The sequence below is a fragment of the Mytilus californianus genome, unplaced genomic scaffold, assembly GCF_021869535.1.
Source record: "Mytilus californianus isolate M0D057914Y unplaced genomic scaffold, xbMytCali1.0.p SCAF_5, whole genome shotgun sequence".
NCBI lineage: Eukaryota > Metazoa > Mollusca > Bivalvia > Mytilida > Mytilidae > Mytilus > Mytilus californianus.
Genome location: NW_026262701.1, coordinates 45,650,899 through 45,667,924, shown reverse-complemented (window position 1 = coordinate 45,667,924; position 17,026 = coordinate 45,650,899). Strand labels below are relative to the sequence as shown.

Sequence of the window (17,026 nt, the reverse complement as noted above, 5' to 3'; positions counted from 1 at the left end):
TTATAACGCACAGAAAAGATTAAACAAGTCTTTAAAAACTTTACCTATTTACGATTTTTTTACCACCACGGACAAAAATTATACATCGCTATACATCGCGGTAAGACTGATAGCACCACGCTCAGAAATTATACATTGCGGGCCCACGGTCCTTTAAGGGCCTGGGGAGAACACTGCATGAATTCCGTAGCAATTCAACCAACAAAAATGATTGCAAATTGTGTAATTTTAAGGGTGATTGTCAAACATGATATTTTAAAAATGCAAAATTTCAGATAAAAGAACCTTTATCACATAGTGTTAAAAGCTAGTGGTGAGTGTGTAAAAAAAAAATGGGTCAATAAAAAACTTCTTGAACTTAATTTTGAAAATTTAGAACTTTTTAATGTGTGTCAATATTTTGTGTATTTATAAAATAATCAGCATCAATAATCAGGGTAATATGAGTGTTTTCTTACACATGCATGTATATTTCCTTCTCAGAACTTTACAAGGATCTGATACAGTCAACAGTTTCAGTGTATATGGACAGGAAGTAGATGTAGTAGCTAGTAAGCCCATGAGTACTGGTATCTTGTCACAGCCAACAACAGGCAGTAATAAGGTAGTTTAAAATTTTAAAAAAGAAAAAAAGTTGGACATTTTTATAACTTTATATAAATAAGAAGATGTGGTATCAGTGCCAATGAGACAAATCTCCATCCAAGTCGCAATGTATAAAAAGTTAACAATTATAGGTCAAAGTACGGCCTTCAACACAGAGCCTTGGCTCACACCGAACAGCAAGCTATAATGACTAGTGTAAAAACTTATTCAAACACGAAAACCAACGGTCTAATTTATATAAAAAACGAGAAACACCTATGAACCACATCAATAAACAACAACCACTGAACAACAGGCTCCTAACTTAGGACAGGTGCATAAAAATGCAGCGGGTTTAACAGGCGCCAACCTTCACCCTAACCTGAAACAGTAGTGTAACATTACAACATAAAAAGACACACTATAAAATATCAATTGAAATGGCTTACCTCGATCAAAAAGACAATTAAACAAAAACAAGTAAACATACACTGACCATATGTATTTTCTTGGTTTTTCCCTCCATCACTAATCAAACTACCATTTAAACAAGAAAACCTCTTGGAAGGAGGTAATAAAACTTGGTATGATTATTCAACACTACTAGAAGGTGTGTTGGGTACAAGGAAGGAAACCATACGATGTAGTTCGTGGTAAAAAACTTTCTTCTCTCCAACTTTATCATGTTTATCACCCCTTGGAGTTCAGTGATGAAACTTCCATTATTATTCACAACTACCAGAAGGTGTTTCATGTATAAAAACAAGAACATGGTCAAAAAGTCAGTTGAAATTGGACACTCCCTTTGGTCTTTTATTATGGCAATTATTACTTTCAGCTAGATTTATTCATGTTTTTGTTAATTTTCAGGTTAAAATTACACCAGTTGTGAAGTATGATTGGGAGCCATTATTTTACGTAGGGAACCTTGTAGCTATCCATCGTAATAACACATATGCTGCCTATACATTAAGAGGTAAGATTTATTATTGATGTTAAAAAAACTAGAAAGCTAAATGTAAACTCACAAGTGTGAACTGAAATTAAAAGACTGTCTAGACTATTTTGGCTACTTTGAATTAAAAGTGGGGTATGCATAGCACGACAACATGTACATCCTTGTTTTGTCTTGATTTAAAGATGATTCTGGGGGAGGGGACTTTTACTTTTTGCCTTTATGTGGGATATGGCGTATGAGCACTTGCTCCTCAAAGATCTTTTCATTCTCAACCATGAAATACTACGACTATGTGGTGTTTAGCAACCTTGACATTCCAAGAGACAAACACTGAAGTAAAAAAAAAAAACAAGAGTATCAGATCAAATTGACTGAAGGAATGAATATTTATATGCAAGAGCATGCATGACATTCTATGGCAATATATAATATATACACAATGTGACAAAAGACTGATAGCTGAGAATAATGCAATAATAATTTTATATAACTAACCAATAATATCAGATCTAGCTTTCCATGTATTCTTCAAATAGTTACAGAGCTTAATTGTAAGGGATCTAGAAGTAGCTTTCAATAGACAAGGTGATTTAAAAGTATTTAGCCAAGAACAATAATAACTTGGCAAAAAATCATTTCTGATTGTTTTGTATGCTGGACATACCAATACAAAATTGAATTCGTTCTTAACACATGTTACAACATTTACACATAAACACAGTTCCCCTAAAGCTTGGTATATCAGAGAAATGGCCAACTTCAACATTTAGTTTTAATATACATGTATATTGCAGGAAAGTCAGGTGGTGTTGTCAGGATTATTAACAGGAAGACTGCAGAGAGAGCACTATTGAAAGACTTTGCTGGTCGTGTTATAGACATTGCCTTTGCTCACACTGATGATATTTTAATTGGTGCCGTTGATGAGATTGGTAACCTTATGGTGTACCATGTCAAAGAAACAGATGATAGGAAACTAATGTATCCTTTATTTATAAGATTGTGTAAAGGTATTATTTTGCAGGGAAAAGTTTTTGGTCTGCATAAGTTAAAGACATTGGGAAATAAAAAGAACTGGAATTATTAAAGATTATTGAAATTGTCATCTGCTTCACTAGAATGAACTTATCAACAATATCACGAGTCTTGTGTAGTGCTCAGAAAATTTTATGAAAGTCCAGTGATGTTCTAACATGGCTAAAAACATTAAGAAAAAGTAATGCAATAAACGAAAAATAAAGTATAATTCCAATTTGTCCCCAAAAATTTAGTTGTAAACCTTATTAAACACACAGTGGCAAACATATAAAAACACAAATACATGTAGCATGCTATATTTGATGGAAAAAATTTGCATGAATGCTTGAACAGTTTCTAAGTTAGGATATTTTGTATGAATCTTAATTTTGATTTTTTTTTAATTTTTGGTGTTTTAACGCCACTTTAATGCACTGCTTTTGGGCTATTTTGTGGCGGCCAGTTTTTTTGGTGGAGGAAGCCGGAGTGCCCGGAGAAAACCACTGACCTTCGATAGGAAAACTGACAATCCTAGTCAATTAAGATTGGAGTCGAGTGCACCTGCACGAGCGGGGTTCAAACTCACAACCTCAGTGTTGACTGGCTAGTGATTACAGTAGTAACTACTTAGACCACTCGGCCACCGAGGCCCCTTATGAATCTTAAAATTAAGACCAATACTGACCTTAAATGTCAGAATTTTTTTCCCAATCAATCACATTGTAATGCATGTATATGTATTTATCGCCACTTGCATAAGGTAGATTTCTATCCCACATAGCTCATATAATATATAAAAATACTATTGATGATAATGCAAATGTTAAAGAAAGAAAATTGCGTACTTATTTTAAAGTTAAAAACATCTTCATAAGGGAAGCATATTTATTTCAAGTTAATAAATTTCAGTATGGATAAAGTCTAACTCAATTTAGAATTAGTGCTGATCAGTTAACTATCGAGAAAGGTCGATATAAAAGAATTGATAAAGATAAAAGATTTTGTGGGCAGTGTAAAAATATGCAGGTTGAAGTTGAGTTTCATATTTAAATGGAATGCACTGCATATGAAAAGGAAAGGATCTTTATTCTTGAGGATACTTGTAGTCAATGTAAAAACTTCCCTTCAAAATTGGAACAGTTTAGTTGGTTGATGTCCAGTAAGTCTGAAAATGTTAATATATTAGTGTCAAGATTTATTAGTACTTGTTTTGAAATAAGAAAGAAAAATTGCATTCCAGTGACTAAACATGCATGAATTAGTGATGTAGTTTATGTTTTATGAATTACATTAGAGTTCATATTCTATATATTTATAGAATAACTAATCAAAGAATTCAGATATAGAAAAATATTCAACTCGTGACCGAACAACAAATTAATTCAAGAATGCATGTAGTGCATGCATGAGTTAATTATGTGTTGTTCGGTCATGAGTTGAATATTTTTTTTCGATATTTGAATTCTCTGATTAGTTTTTCTTTTTAATACATTAACAACGGGCTTTTTAATGAAAATAAAGTAGAAAATGCAAGGAACTATATCTTTTTCTATGCATTCACAGTTTGCTTTGATGCAACGTCATCGACAACGTCTTGACAACACATATTGTAGTATGACTTCAGAGAAGTGAAATTAGGGGTTTTTATTTCACTGGGAAATCACGGTAATTTATTGCAACCAATGTTATAATTATTTTCAAACACCATCTTTTATGGAGGAATGTTATTTATTCATTTATTTTCAATGTAATATATCTTAAAAATTACTGTACAATTAATACTATATATATATGTACATGCTCAGAAACAGGCCCTTTAATTGGATATAATACAGTATTCTTAATATTCATATTTGTATAATCAAGTTTTGTTTTATTATTTATTGACACACTGACTATGTATGTAGGGTGATAGATTTTATGATATATCATTCCTTGACAAGGCTAAGTGTCTTATTGTCTTTGCACATTAGACGACCAGATGGTGAACAGCCATCAGAATTCCACCGTGTTATCTGGTGTCCATTTATACCTGATGATTGTGATGATAGTAGCATGACTGAATCTTCTACACAGGATGCTTCTAGAGTATTGGTCTTGACACATAATGAAAAAGTAAGATTTACAGTGTTATAAGTTTTAAGCTTTAACTTTTGATAAATGATTTTAAAAATAAAATCATTCATTAAAATGGTTAAGATAGTTTATGGATCATTGTAATGGTAAATTTGGTCATTGAAATAGTAAAATATAGTACCAGTTGATGTGAAATGAAACAATGTACAAATGATCATGATTTGACAAAGAAATTTAAAAATATACAAACTTTATTATGCAAAGAATGTTTCTTCGGCAGATATTTTTTTATGCCACTGCCGCATTAAGTTTTACCCTTGTCCGTCTGTATCCCAAAATTAGTTTTCGCTCCCTTTATTTTTGCCTCAACCAAATGTTGAGTTATGTCCCTTTATAAATGGTAAAATTGGCAAATTTGCAGTTTCTTCAATCTAACTTTATTTTGCATCGACCAAATGTTATGAAACTTAGAAACATTCCTTACTACGACCTAACTCAGATCAAGTTCGAATTTGGGTTGCGTCACTTTGACCATTCTTCAGTTGTGTCCCTTTATAATTTTCTCTCTGAAAAACAAGCTTTTTACTTTTAAAGTTTTATAAATGTTTAATCTTCATTTTATAATGTGGTCACAAAATATTGTCATCAGCTTTTGTCTGTTTACAAAAAAAAAACTGCAAAAAAGGAATACATGATATATCCTTTGATAATATATTGCATACATGTATTTGCATTGACTAACACAAATATAAAGCTTCAGTTATGAGTAAAGTTTATAAAAAAAAGTAAATCTGACCTACTAACACAAGTACCTACTTTTTGTAGCATTTTTACTAGAAAAGAATTCATTTTAATTTCATCTTTAATATCATAATTTCTATTTCATTTCAAATCTTGGTGTGAAATATCTTCATTTATTTAATCATATTCTCATGAATGAATTAATTATTTAGGCAGAAATATGGAATATTGAACTGGTCACCAAAGAACATGGTAATGGACCACTGGACGCAGAAGATGTGGATTTTGGTTTGATTAAAATTACTAGTCACACACAGGTAAAAACATAAAGCATATATATTATCCCATGTTTGTCTATGTTCCTTGACTCATGATATTTTAGCTGATATTGGTATACAACTGTCATACTTACAAGAACAGGCACTGTCAAGGCATTCCATAAGAAGAAGACAAATTGACCACCTACTTGCTGAATATCCCAGACTACTTTACTAACAAGAATATTGTTAATGATGAGCAAAGCTTAAAATTTTCCATATCTACTTTTAAAAAATACCCTTACACTTATAAATGTCATGGCACACACAAAAGATATTGGTAATAAATAATTACAAATTGTCAAGAGGTGAGATCATTAGAATTACTGGGTAAACCCATTTACATTTTGATTAAAATCAATTTTAAGAAGCATGCAGTTTATTTCATACACAATTGCAAATAGATGGATATATATTTTTTGTGTCACTAATCAGTCATATTTATGGCAGATGAAATATTTTTCTTTCTTGTTCCAATGAAGCTGAATAAATTGAATATTTTGATCTGCAGTAATAAATATTATTTCCATTTCAGCCTGTAATGGATGCTGCTTTCTCACCAGATGGCACTGCATTAGCCACAGCTAGTCTGGACGGTGAAGTCAAGTTCTTCCAAGTTAATATGAATGAAAGTACTTCGCCAAGGTAAGAATAGATATTATGTTGATGTCAGTTTCTTGAGTTGACCTTTGTTTATTTTTCATTTGGGCATATTGATTTTGTGTAATGAATTGATACACCATAACCTTTTTTCCCATTGTAAAACTTTGTGTTTTCTTTATTTTACATTAGAAAGATTCAACAGAACATTTGGCATAATGTAAACCTTTATGTTACAAATATTTTTCAATTATTAATTCTTGAAGCAAATCTGTCAAACAGCCATTTGAACATACATCTGTGTTATATATATATCTTTAATATTGCAGATATAAGTCCAAAGTAGATAGTCTTCTCAATTCTTTATTTCAGATGTTTACACCAATGGAAACCACACGAGGGTAAAAAGTTGTCTTCCCTTTTCTTCCTGGATGATCATAAAAATTCTAGTCCTGAGTAAGTAATCACATATCATTGCACTGTTTGTTTTCTGAGATATTTTTGGCAAAACTGTAACCTCAGTTTCTAAATAAGCTCTAATTTTATCAACAGAAAATTATATAAATGTATATAATGTTATGATTTTTTTAAGTGATGAAGTACTGACTTATCGACCCAGTGCTGGTAAACAAAAATAGAACTTTATAAATTTGCTATGTTAAAGTTCATTATTATTGCAATTTCACCTTCTATCTGATATGTTTTATATTATTATAAAAAGTAATTGAAGTTACATGTTTATATTTAAACAATACACTTGTTTTGATATTGCAGTGTAAAATGAACTACTTTATTTTTGCCCTAAGATAAAGAAATTTTAGTATTTTAGTTTTCAAATTATAACAGCTTAGTTAACTAGCTTACAGATATATACCAATTTAAACGCTGTCTATTGTAATGTTCCATGAATAAGCAAGTCTATCATAATACTTTGGATTCATCAATTTTTGTGGGATACATATTTTCTTGTATTTCATGGGTTGGGGCGAACCACAAATTTTTATATTTTAAGAAATTCTATGTTAAGTTTGATCATGTTGATTGGAACAAATGCTTAAGGCTGTCAAAACAAGGTGTCCTCGAAAAAGCTATTTTTTTTATCCTCAATTAATTGGTACAAAGGAAAATGAATAAATCAATATCAATAAATACTGTATGTGTGTAATTTAAAATAAAAGTATACCATTTTTTCACTATTTAGAAATAAATGTTGGTAAGTGGTTCTGGGCAAAAAGAAAACAAAATAAATCCTGTAAAAAGTGCACTCTAACAGAAATGAAAGTGAAACTAGACTGCACAAGACAACACAAGTATATGCTCTTGAATGTTTAAAAAAACTGAAAGATGGACATAAGGAACAATCTTTGAGGAAATGGAAACATTTTGTTAATAAAATTACATGAAAAAAAGAAGAAAAAAACATTAAATGGAATTTTTATGTGATGGATGGATTGATTGATTTCGTTGGTGCTTCCTTAAAGTCATTGGCGGAAGCAAGAGAGAGTACTTCAATAGTAATATACATATAAATCTAATTAATGCATTTATAAAAAAATTATGTTGTATAAGGTTACCTATTTGGTAAAGCATTTTCTTTTGCCAGTTGGAGGGTGTTACATTTTGTAATTCCAACTGTTGCTTTTTGAACATAGTTTGTTTGAATTTGGTCCTTGATAACAGTTCTTTGTTGAAAATCATTTAATTTGAATTTTGAATGACCATTTATTAAATCAAAATGCACAGATTGTAACCTAGTCCCAGATTGCATTGATGTCTGACAGCTTTTTTAGAACTGCTTGTAGGACTTCAGAGATCAGCCAATATAGAAAACATGAAATTTACAGACCCAGACAAGCCAGGACTGGCAATTTCCATGTTTTCTTAATGCACTGACCACCGCAGCAAGTCCTAAAGAAGACTGCCAGATGTCTGAGCAGTTTCAGACTAATTTTAACCAAAAGCTTAGTATAATTAACCATCCAGTCCTATAGCTAGTTTTGGTTCTTAACTTTGCTTTTTTAACAATGCACATATAAAAATATTTTGCACATATCAAATGTTACGGACTCTATATCCAAATTAAAAGCAAAATTTTAGATTATGAAAATCTTTTGTATTTCAACATGTCCAATTTGACTAATTCAAGAAAATTGTAAGAAGGTTTTCATTTTGATTTTTAGGTCATGGCAAAATAAATTTCCACCATTAGGTTTTTATTCATTTATTTAATGAATTTGACTTTTTAAATTCATAGTATGATGTCAGAATGTGTATGACATTATAGGAAAAATAAATCGTCCATTTTCATTTAAAAGTGAAAATGCAGGAATTGATTATAAAAAATAAGATATTGATGTCCCTAAAGTATTCTTTTAATTTTTTTTTTTTTGGAAAGTTCATTAACAAAGCCCTTGAAAATCATTTTCCAGAAATATTAGAATATACTTTTTGAAATGTTTATCTGAATTTACAGTTTCCAAAAAGCAAGATTGTATGCTTAATGCTTAATGGTGCATTACTGTACTTGCTTCATGAGAGCCATTCTGATGTTTTAAAGATTAATTAGACTTAACCGCCTGCTTAAATGCTTATATTGCCTTTGATATATAAGCTTTGTAACAGCAGCAAAATAATTGTAAATTAAGTTTTAATAGGACAGTTGCAGAAATTGCATAACAAACTAACTTTTTTCCAGGTATATGTTTAATTTCTGTGGGATAAGGATTTTTTAATTTCTTTATTTCTTTATTTAACAGTGCCCAGTTTTGGAAATTTGCTGTCACAGGAGCAGAAAATAATCAGGAGATCAAAATATGGAGCTGTGAATCCTGGACTTGTTTACAAACATTAACGTAAGCAATACAACGGATGGCAAAATATTGTTCAGACAATTTAATTATAAATAAAACTTATAGTTATGAATAAACAGACTATGAAGAGTCTGAAATAAACAGGAAATTGAACAGAAAAACAATTGTTGCTTGTCATTCTGTAGAGACTATGGGGAAGGATAAAGTTCTAGATTAACCTGGAACTTATTAATATGGCTGTCCCAAGTCAGAAATATAATCTTGTGAAGTTGTGTTAATTCTGAAATATTTATTATTTACAGATATAAATGTTTATAAACAACTAATGACAATCAGGAAAAAGACCAGCTATGAACATACCAAAGAAGGGTTTAATAAGATTGAAATAAAAAGTTATTTGAATAGTTTTATAAAAAAAGAAGGAGATGAGGTATGATTGACAATAACGTAACTATCCATGAAGAATATGCTGAAATTTTAATATTCAATGTTTTCATTGAAGTTGTATTGTTTTCTACTTATTGTTTGCATCTACATGATCTAGAAATATTTTCTTCATTTCAGCTTTGTTTGTGCTCCTGGACTGCCATCAAATTTTCAGATAGATCCCTGTATGAAAGCAGCTTTAGACCTTGGTGCCAAATACCTCATTCTTACTGATATTAAAAGAAAGGTAAGTTGGATTCACGTTAAAAACTGGACAGCTGTAAATAACCACAACAAACAAAAGGTATCATTATGGCTACATTGACTTTTAGGTTCTGGCAGTAGGACTTGATAAACATGCTAAAGATGCACCTGTTTGGCTTTGAAAAAAAAAACAGTTGCATCTAGTCAAATTTAGATTTTGGATGCTAACTGCAAGGCTCATGTTTGAAAATGCACTCATTTTGCAAGTAAAAGAACTCAAATAATGACTCCTTCGAGGGAATTATTGCATGCATTTATTATTGCAATTTTTAAAGAAAAGACTAAAATGCAAGGTTAGTTATTGCAGTTTCAGGAAAATCTGCATACAGATATATGTATCAGATATCAGAATGCAAGTTCTAATTATTGTGATACGCACCCAGTTGCATTATTCGCATCAATGAAGACCTCGCAATAATTTCTGAATTTACATTAAACAGTTGTAAGGCAAAATGTAAGTCTTAATTGTCTGCCAACTCTCCCAGTCCAGCCACTTTTCAAATCTAATCAGTCGATAAATAGTTAATTTGTTATTTTGCTGAGTATCCATGAAACATTTTCCACCAGCCATTTTTATATGCCCGTTTACGGGACGTATTATGGTATACTGTTGTACTTCCGTCTGTCCGTCCGTCCGTCGTCAACATGTCGGACATTAACTCAAAAACGCTTTAACCAATTTGCTTAAAACTTTGGTGAATTGTTTATATCTATTGACGTGAGCTCCCTTTCGTTTTTTATAAATTTTAGATTTTACGTTTCCGAGTTATGGGCTTTTATTCATTAAAAAAAGGGGGATTTTCCAGTTTTCGGACAATAACTCGAGAATGCTTTCACCAACTTGCAAGAAATTTTGGTTAATTGTTTACATCTATTGACATGAGTTTCCTTTGGATTTTTATAAATTTTAGATTTTACGTTACCGAGTTATGGGGTTTTATTCATAAAAAAAAGGGGGATTTTCCAGTTTTTCGGACAATAACTCAAAAATGCTTTCAGCAGTTCTCATGAAACTTTGATGAAAAGTTGATATCTATTGATGTAAGCTCCCTTAAGAATTTTATAAATTTTAGATTTTACATTTCCGAATTATGGGGTTTATTCATTAAAAAAGGGGTGATTTTCCAGTTTTCAGACAAAAACTCAAAAATGCTTTCAGCAATTCGTATGAAACTTTGGTGAACTGTTTATATCTATTGATGTAAGCTCCCTTTAGAATTTTATAAATTTTATTTGTTTATAGTCTGACAACAGATTTACTAAGTATTGCGCAACAGCAAGAAATCTTTAATTGAATATAAATTCAATTCATATAACCAACTTCAAGTTCTTTGCATTTATTCAGAAACCTATGATAGATGTATGTCAAATATTTAATTACAATCCAAATTCAGACCTGTATCAAGCTTGAATATTGTGTCCATTTTTGCCCCAACTGTTCAGGGTTAGACCTCTGTGGGCGTATCCAGCTGCTCTCAGCGAAGCAGTTTATTAGTAAATAACACACTTTTAATCAGCCTCTTGTCACATGCATGTAGATGTATTTACACTTTTTGGTATTTAGCTGAATTTGCTCTGAATGACTCTAGATCTGTCTTGGAATAACCTTATGGCATCATGCAACAATCACTTTTTAATTATGACATCAAACTTGTAAATTGTGACTCAAAATTTTGAGGAAACTTGTTTGACTTTAAATAATGGCGGACAAATTTGCATACAAGTGTCAATACGTCTATTGAGAAGGTTTACTGCACTCACTCTTTAATAACTTAATATTGTGACTTGGCCTTGATATTTTACAATATTAATGTGTATTAAACCCGAAAATCTATATGCATCCCTTGATTAACAATTGAATTGATAAATTCACACAGTAACTTCTTGATTTACATTATTGATGTCTGTTTTCTTTTCCAGGTTCTATATGTATTACAGATTTTTCAAGACAATACAAATAACACTGCCCATTTTAGTTCGATCTCAGAATTTATCTTAGCCCAGCCATGCCTTAGCTTTGCCATTCTTGATGCCAGTAAAAAGAGGTTTAAAAAGACAGGAGATGACTCTAACCTTGATGATATCACAACAGGTATTGTACATAAAGAATGATGAAGGATTATTGTATATATCCTGATAAATATTGTCCTGATTAGTATATAAATATTAATAACACATAGCGTTGAAAAAATATGAAAACATTACTTTATTAATTTCATGCTTCAGAAGCACTTTTCTGGATTTACCTTCTCCAGGAATGCTCAAAGCCGAATATTGGAAAGCCAAGGATGTACTGTGCTCGTTATGAAATATTTGGTATTGAATTTTTAAAATCCTCAATTTGTTTGTATGTTTTGGTAGTGATTTAATTTGTCAAACTAAAATAACTTTTTTATATTGATTAAATATATTCAATCTGTGCTAAAAAATCTGATACTAAATCGTACTCAAATTTAAATGCATTATTTTAGACAGAACATAGGAGCTATATACATGATTTATAGAGTATATTTACTATTATCTACTGTTGTAGGTGAACTAATCAAAGATGACAATGATGATAATGAACAGAAACCAGATGTTACTTCCTCAGGTGTACAGATAAAACTGTACACTGTACATCCCAAGTAAGTTATTTCCTCAGGTGTACAGATTAGGCTGTACACTGTTCATCCCAAGTAAGTTACTTCCTCAGGTGTACAGATTAGGCTGTACACTGTACATCCCAAGTAAGTTACTTCCTCAGGTGTACAGATAAGACTGTACACTGTACATCCCAAGTAAGTTACTTCCTCAGGTGTACAGATAAGGCTGTACACTGTACATCCCAAGTAAGTTACTTCCTCAGGTGTACAGATAAGGCTGTACACTGTACATCCCAAGTAAGTTACTTCCTCAGGTGTACAGATAAGGCTGTACACTGTACATCCCAAGTAAGTTACTTCCTCAGGTGTACAGATAAGACTGTACACTGTACATCCCAAGTAAGTTACTTCCTCAGGTGTACAGATAAGGCTGTACACTGTACATCCCAAGTAAGTTACTTCCTCAGGTGTACAGATAAGGCTGTACACTGTACATCCCAAGTAAGTTACTTCCTCAGGTGTACAGATAAGGCTGTACACTGTACATCCCAAGTAAGTTACTTCCTCAGGTGTACAGATAAGGCTGTACACTGTACATCCCAAGTAAGTTATTTCCTCCGGTGTACAGATAAGGCTGTACACTGTACATCCCAAGTAAGTTGCTACATCAGGTGTACAGATAAGGCTGTACACTGTACATCCCAAGTAAGTTACTTCCTCAGGTGTACAGATAAGGCTGTACACTGTACATCCCAAGTAAGTTACTACATCAGGTGTACAAATAAGACTGTACACTGTACATCCCAAGTAAGTTGCTACATCAGGTGTACAGATAAGGCTGTACACTGTACATCCCAAGTAAGTTACTACATCAGGTGTACAAATAAGACTGTACACTGTACATCCCAAGTAAGTTACTTCCTCAAATGTACGGATAAGGCTGTACACTTTTCATCCCAAGTAAGTGAGAATAATTATTGGGATTTCACGAAAAATCTGCATACAGATATATGTATCAGATATCAGAATGTGAATTCTTATTTTTACAATTCTTACCCAGTTGCAATATTCCCATCAAAGAGAACCAAACTAAAATGTCTCAATTTTCAGCCTTTTATCGTCCTTAACAGAACTAAAATATTTAAAAAAATGAATAATAAGTTCTTTTAATTCAGTAAAAATGTTTCTTTTATCTGATGGTTTTTAATACCCACAACCCTCACAATTTCTGGTGATTTTAGTCAAATTTTATTTTGTTTATTTTCTAAATCATGTGCCATTTTTTTATTTTTTGAAGAATGTGTATTTTTGTCTCCCCTTGACGGAGTTGAAAAGCGAGACGTGGTAGGTCAGTTTATGGGGAACCACTAGTGGTAGGTCAATGATATTTGGTATGCAGTTGTATAAGCATTGGCATATCTCATTTCCATGGAGATTATTTGGCTTCGCCCTCTTAGTCATGGTCTATTGACTTTGAAAATTTTGCTTAGTTTACATGTATTAGTTTGTGATTAGGTCAGTTCAAGAGGAACCATTAGTGGTAGGCCAATGTTAATTGGTATTCAGTTGTATAAGAATTAGCACATCTCATTTCCATGGAGAATATTTGGCACCGCCCCCTCAGTCATGGTCTATTGACTTTGAAACATTTGCTTAGTTTATATGTATTAGTTTGTGATTAGATCAGTTTAAGATGAACTGCTAATGTTAAGTCAATGATATTTGGTATGCAAATTTATTGGCATTTGCAAGTCTTATTTCCATGGAGATTATAAAGCCCCACCCCCTCATCATGGTTCATTGACTTTGAAACTTTTACATAGTTTACAAGTTAATGTTTGTGTTTAGGTCTGTTTAAAGGGAATGACTTATGATAAGTCAATGGTATTTGGTATGCAGTTGTATTAACATTGGCACATCTCATTTCCATGGAGATTGTTCAGCCATGTACCTTCAGTCATGGTTCATTGACTTTGAATATTTGCATAACTTACATTTTAAAGTATTGCTATTTTAATTTCAACATTTGCATTATCAAAATTACAAATAGGCGAGACAAATCTCTCTTTATAATTTTTTTTTTACAAATATTTTGTCATGCAGAGTGTAAGATAAAGCTATGTGAACATAAACTTACATGTGACTTTTTTTTAGAGCTTTACAGGAACTACAGATCAGATTCCAGCCAGAATCTTCTGCTCCACCTCCACCCACGCCATCGATCAGTACCGTGTCACATGATGATACAGGTAATCACAATTATAAAAAGCTTAATAAATAAAGATATGTAGATTTAGGTTCATGACCTAGAGGAGCTCATTTACATGTATACTTTCACAGGAAATGGTATTTATTGTTAATTTGTTCACGTCCTGAACATGCATGAAATATTTGCCACTGGACGTTAAGCAAACATCAATCAATCAATCACAGGAACTGTAACCAGAGTCAATGATACATTCATGCCACTATTTATTTTTTTTTTTTTTTTTTATAAATGTATATTTAAAAGAAAGGAAAAATAGGCTTAGTTAATTTCAGTTTTACTTGTTTCACAGAATGTGCCCATACTTCATCCATATTAGGGATCATAGATTTATTCTTACGAGCAAGCTCCGAGCATGCTCGGAGGATGCTCGGAGCTTTTTAAGTAGGCTCTTCTCAGCAGTAAATGTGACAATAATTATCATGATCCATTAAGATGTCAATCAAATCTACACCACTTCTATGATGAGGAAAGTAGAGCATTATAGAGGAAGCTCCATAAACACCTGTGTAAACATCTGGTATATTCAAATACATTTTGCATGAAATTTTACAAAACTATAAAATAATTAGAAATTCCTCAACAGTGCTGTGTAATGCTTGGAAAGAAATCTCAAGTCTCCACAAAAAGCAAGTCATTTAAATATTTTCTTATTATATTTAATAATCATTCCTTTTTTTATAATAAAAAAAATTCTCAAATTTTATAACTAGATGATATGATTTAAAAATAGTTTATATTATATAATATGCTACATAAAAGTTATCAAGACACAAACAACAGTCAGGTGGCGATACTAAACAAGTAATTTTTTTTAGTCACTTTTATAAGTATTTTTTGTTTTTAAAAATTATTTAATAACTCAATAGTTATTTTAAATGTCAAATAAAGCATGGAATAAATGTAGTTTTTATCTGACCGCAAAAAAATTTTGTGGTCGTATATTGGTATGATGTTGGTGTCGTCGTAGTCGTCGTTGTCCGAAGACACATTGGTTTTCGCACTCTAACTTTAGTTTAAGTGAATGGATCTCTATGAAATTTTACCATAAGGTTCAATACCACAAAAGGAAGGTGGGGATTGATTTTGGGGGTTATGGTACCAACAGTTAAGGAATTAGGGGCCAAAAAGGGGCCAAAAATAAGCATTTTTGTAACTTCCAGACATAACTTGTGTGTTAGTGTATGGATCTCTCTGACATTGTACCACAAGGTTCCATATCACAAAGGGAATGCTGGGATTGATTTTGGGGGTAATTGCCTCCAAAGTTTAGGAATTAGGGGCCAAAAAGGGGCAAAAAACAAGCATTTTTCTAGTTTCATGACAATAACTTGTGTGTAAGTGTATGGATCTTTTTGAAATTGTACTACAAGGTTCCATATCACAAAGGGAAAGCTGGAATTGAGTTTGGGGGTAATTGCCCAAAACGTTTAGGAATAAGGGGCCAAAAAGGAGCCAAAAATAAGCATTTTTCTAGTTTCCAGACAATAACTTGTGTTCAAGTGTATGGATCTTTATGAAATTATACTACAAGGTTCCATATCACAAATGGAAAGCTGGAATTGAGTTTGGGGGTAATTGCCCAAAACGTTTAGGAATAAGGGGCCAAAAAGGAGCCAAAAATAAGCATTTTTCTAGTTTCCAGACAATAACTTGTGTTCAAGTGTATGGATCTCTCTGAAATTGTACTGCAAGGTACCATACCACCAAGGGAAGGCTGGGATTGATTTTGGGGGTAATTGCCTCAAAATTTTAGGAATTAGGGACCATAAAGGGGCAAAAAAACAAGTATTTTTCTAGTTTCAGGACAATAACTTGTGTGTCAGTTTATGGATCTTTATGAAATTGTACTACAAGGTTCCATATCACAAAGGGAACGCTAGGTTTGAGTTTGGGGGTAATTGCCCTAAACGTTTAGGAATTTGGGGCCAAAAAGGGGCCAAAAAAACAAGCATTTTTCTAGTTTCCAGACAATAACTTGTTTTCAAGTGTATGGATCTCTCTGAAATTGTACTGCAAGGTACCAAACCACAAAGGGAAGGCTGGGATTGAGTTTGGGGGTGGTGAATCATAAGGGGGTTCAAAAAATTTGGGGGGAGGATTTTTTTTCCCTTATTTTCTTTAAAATTTTCCATTTTAAATTGGTTATTTCTGATTTATATATAAAAGCAAATAATAATGATATGGTTTGAATAGGTAAATTTAAAATTTTTAAGTTCTTAGACCACATTCATTCTGTGTCAGAAACCTATGCTGTGTCAAATATTAAATTACAATCCAAATTCAGTGCTGTATCAAGCTTGAATGTTGTGTCCATACTTGCCCCAACTGTTCAGGGTTCGACCTCTGCGGTCATATCAAGCTGCGCCCCAGCGGAGCAT

General features: G+C 32.1%; 1 protein-coding gene across 4 annotated transcripts in view; it reads left to right on the top strand.

The window, feature by feature from the left end:
- LOC127702311 (enhancer of mRNA-decapping protein 4-like) overlaps positions 1 to 17,026 on the top strand; it is a 53,130-nt gene that overhangs the window by 6,506 nt on the left and 29,598 nt on the right. For 2 of the 4 annotated variants that reach the window (XM_052206447.1, XM_052206444.1), the window contains exons 4-15: positions 484 to 604; positions 1,456 to 1,561; positions 2,338 to 2,524; positions 4,510 to 4,675; positions 5,590 to 5,694; positions 6,230 to 6,339; positions 6,667 to 6,750; positions 9,051 to 9,146; positions 9,669 to 9,777; positions 11,715 to 11,886; positions 12,328 to 12,421; positions 14,534 to 14,628. In XM_052206447.1, the coding sequence (XP_052062407.1) occupies positions 484 to 604; positions 1,456 to 1,561; positions 2,338 to 2,524; positions 4,510 to 4,675; positions 5,590 to 5,694; positions 6,230 to 6,339; positions 6,667 to 6,750; positions 9,051 to 9,146; positions 9,669 to 9,777; positions 11,715 to 11,886; positions 12,328 to 12,421; positions 14,534 to 14,628 (1,445 nt within the window). Of the gene's footprint in view, positions 1 to 483; positions 605 to 1,455; positions 1,562 to 2,337; positions 2,525 to 4,509; positions 4,676 to 5,589; positions 5,695 to 6,229; positions 6,340 to 6,666; positions 6,751 to 9,050; positions 9,147 to 9,668; positions 9,778 to 11,714; positions 11,887 to 12,327; positions 12,422 to 12,540; positions 12,575 to 12,744; positions 12,779 to 14,533; positions 14,629 to 17,026 lie in introns of all 4 variants that reach the window. The other 2 variants (XM_052206446.1, XM_052206445.1) reach the window with 2 other exon arrangements.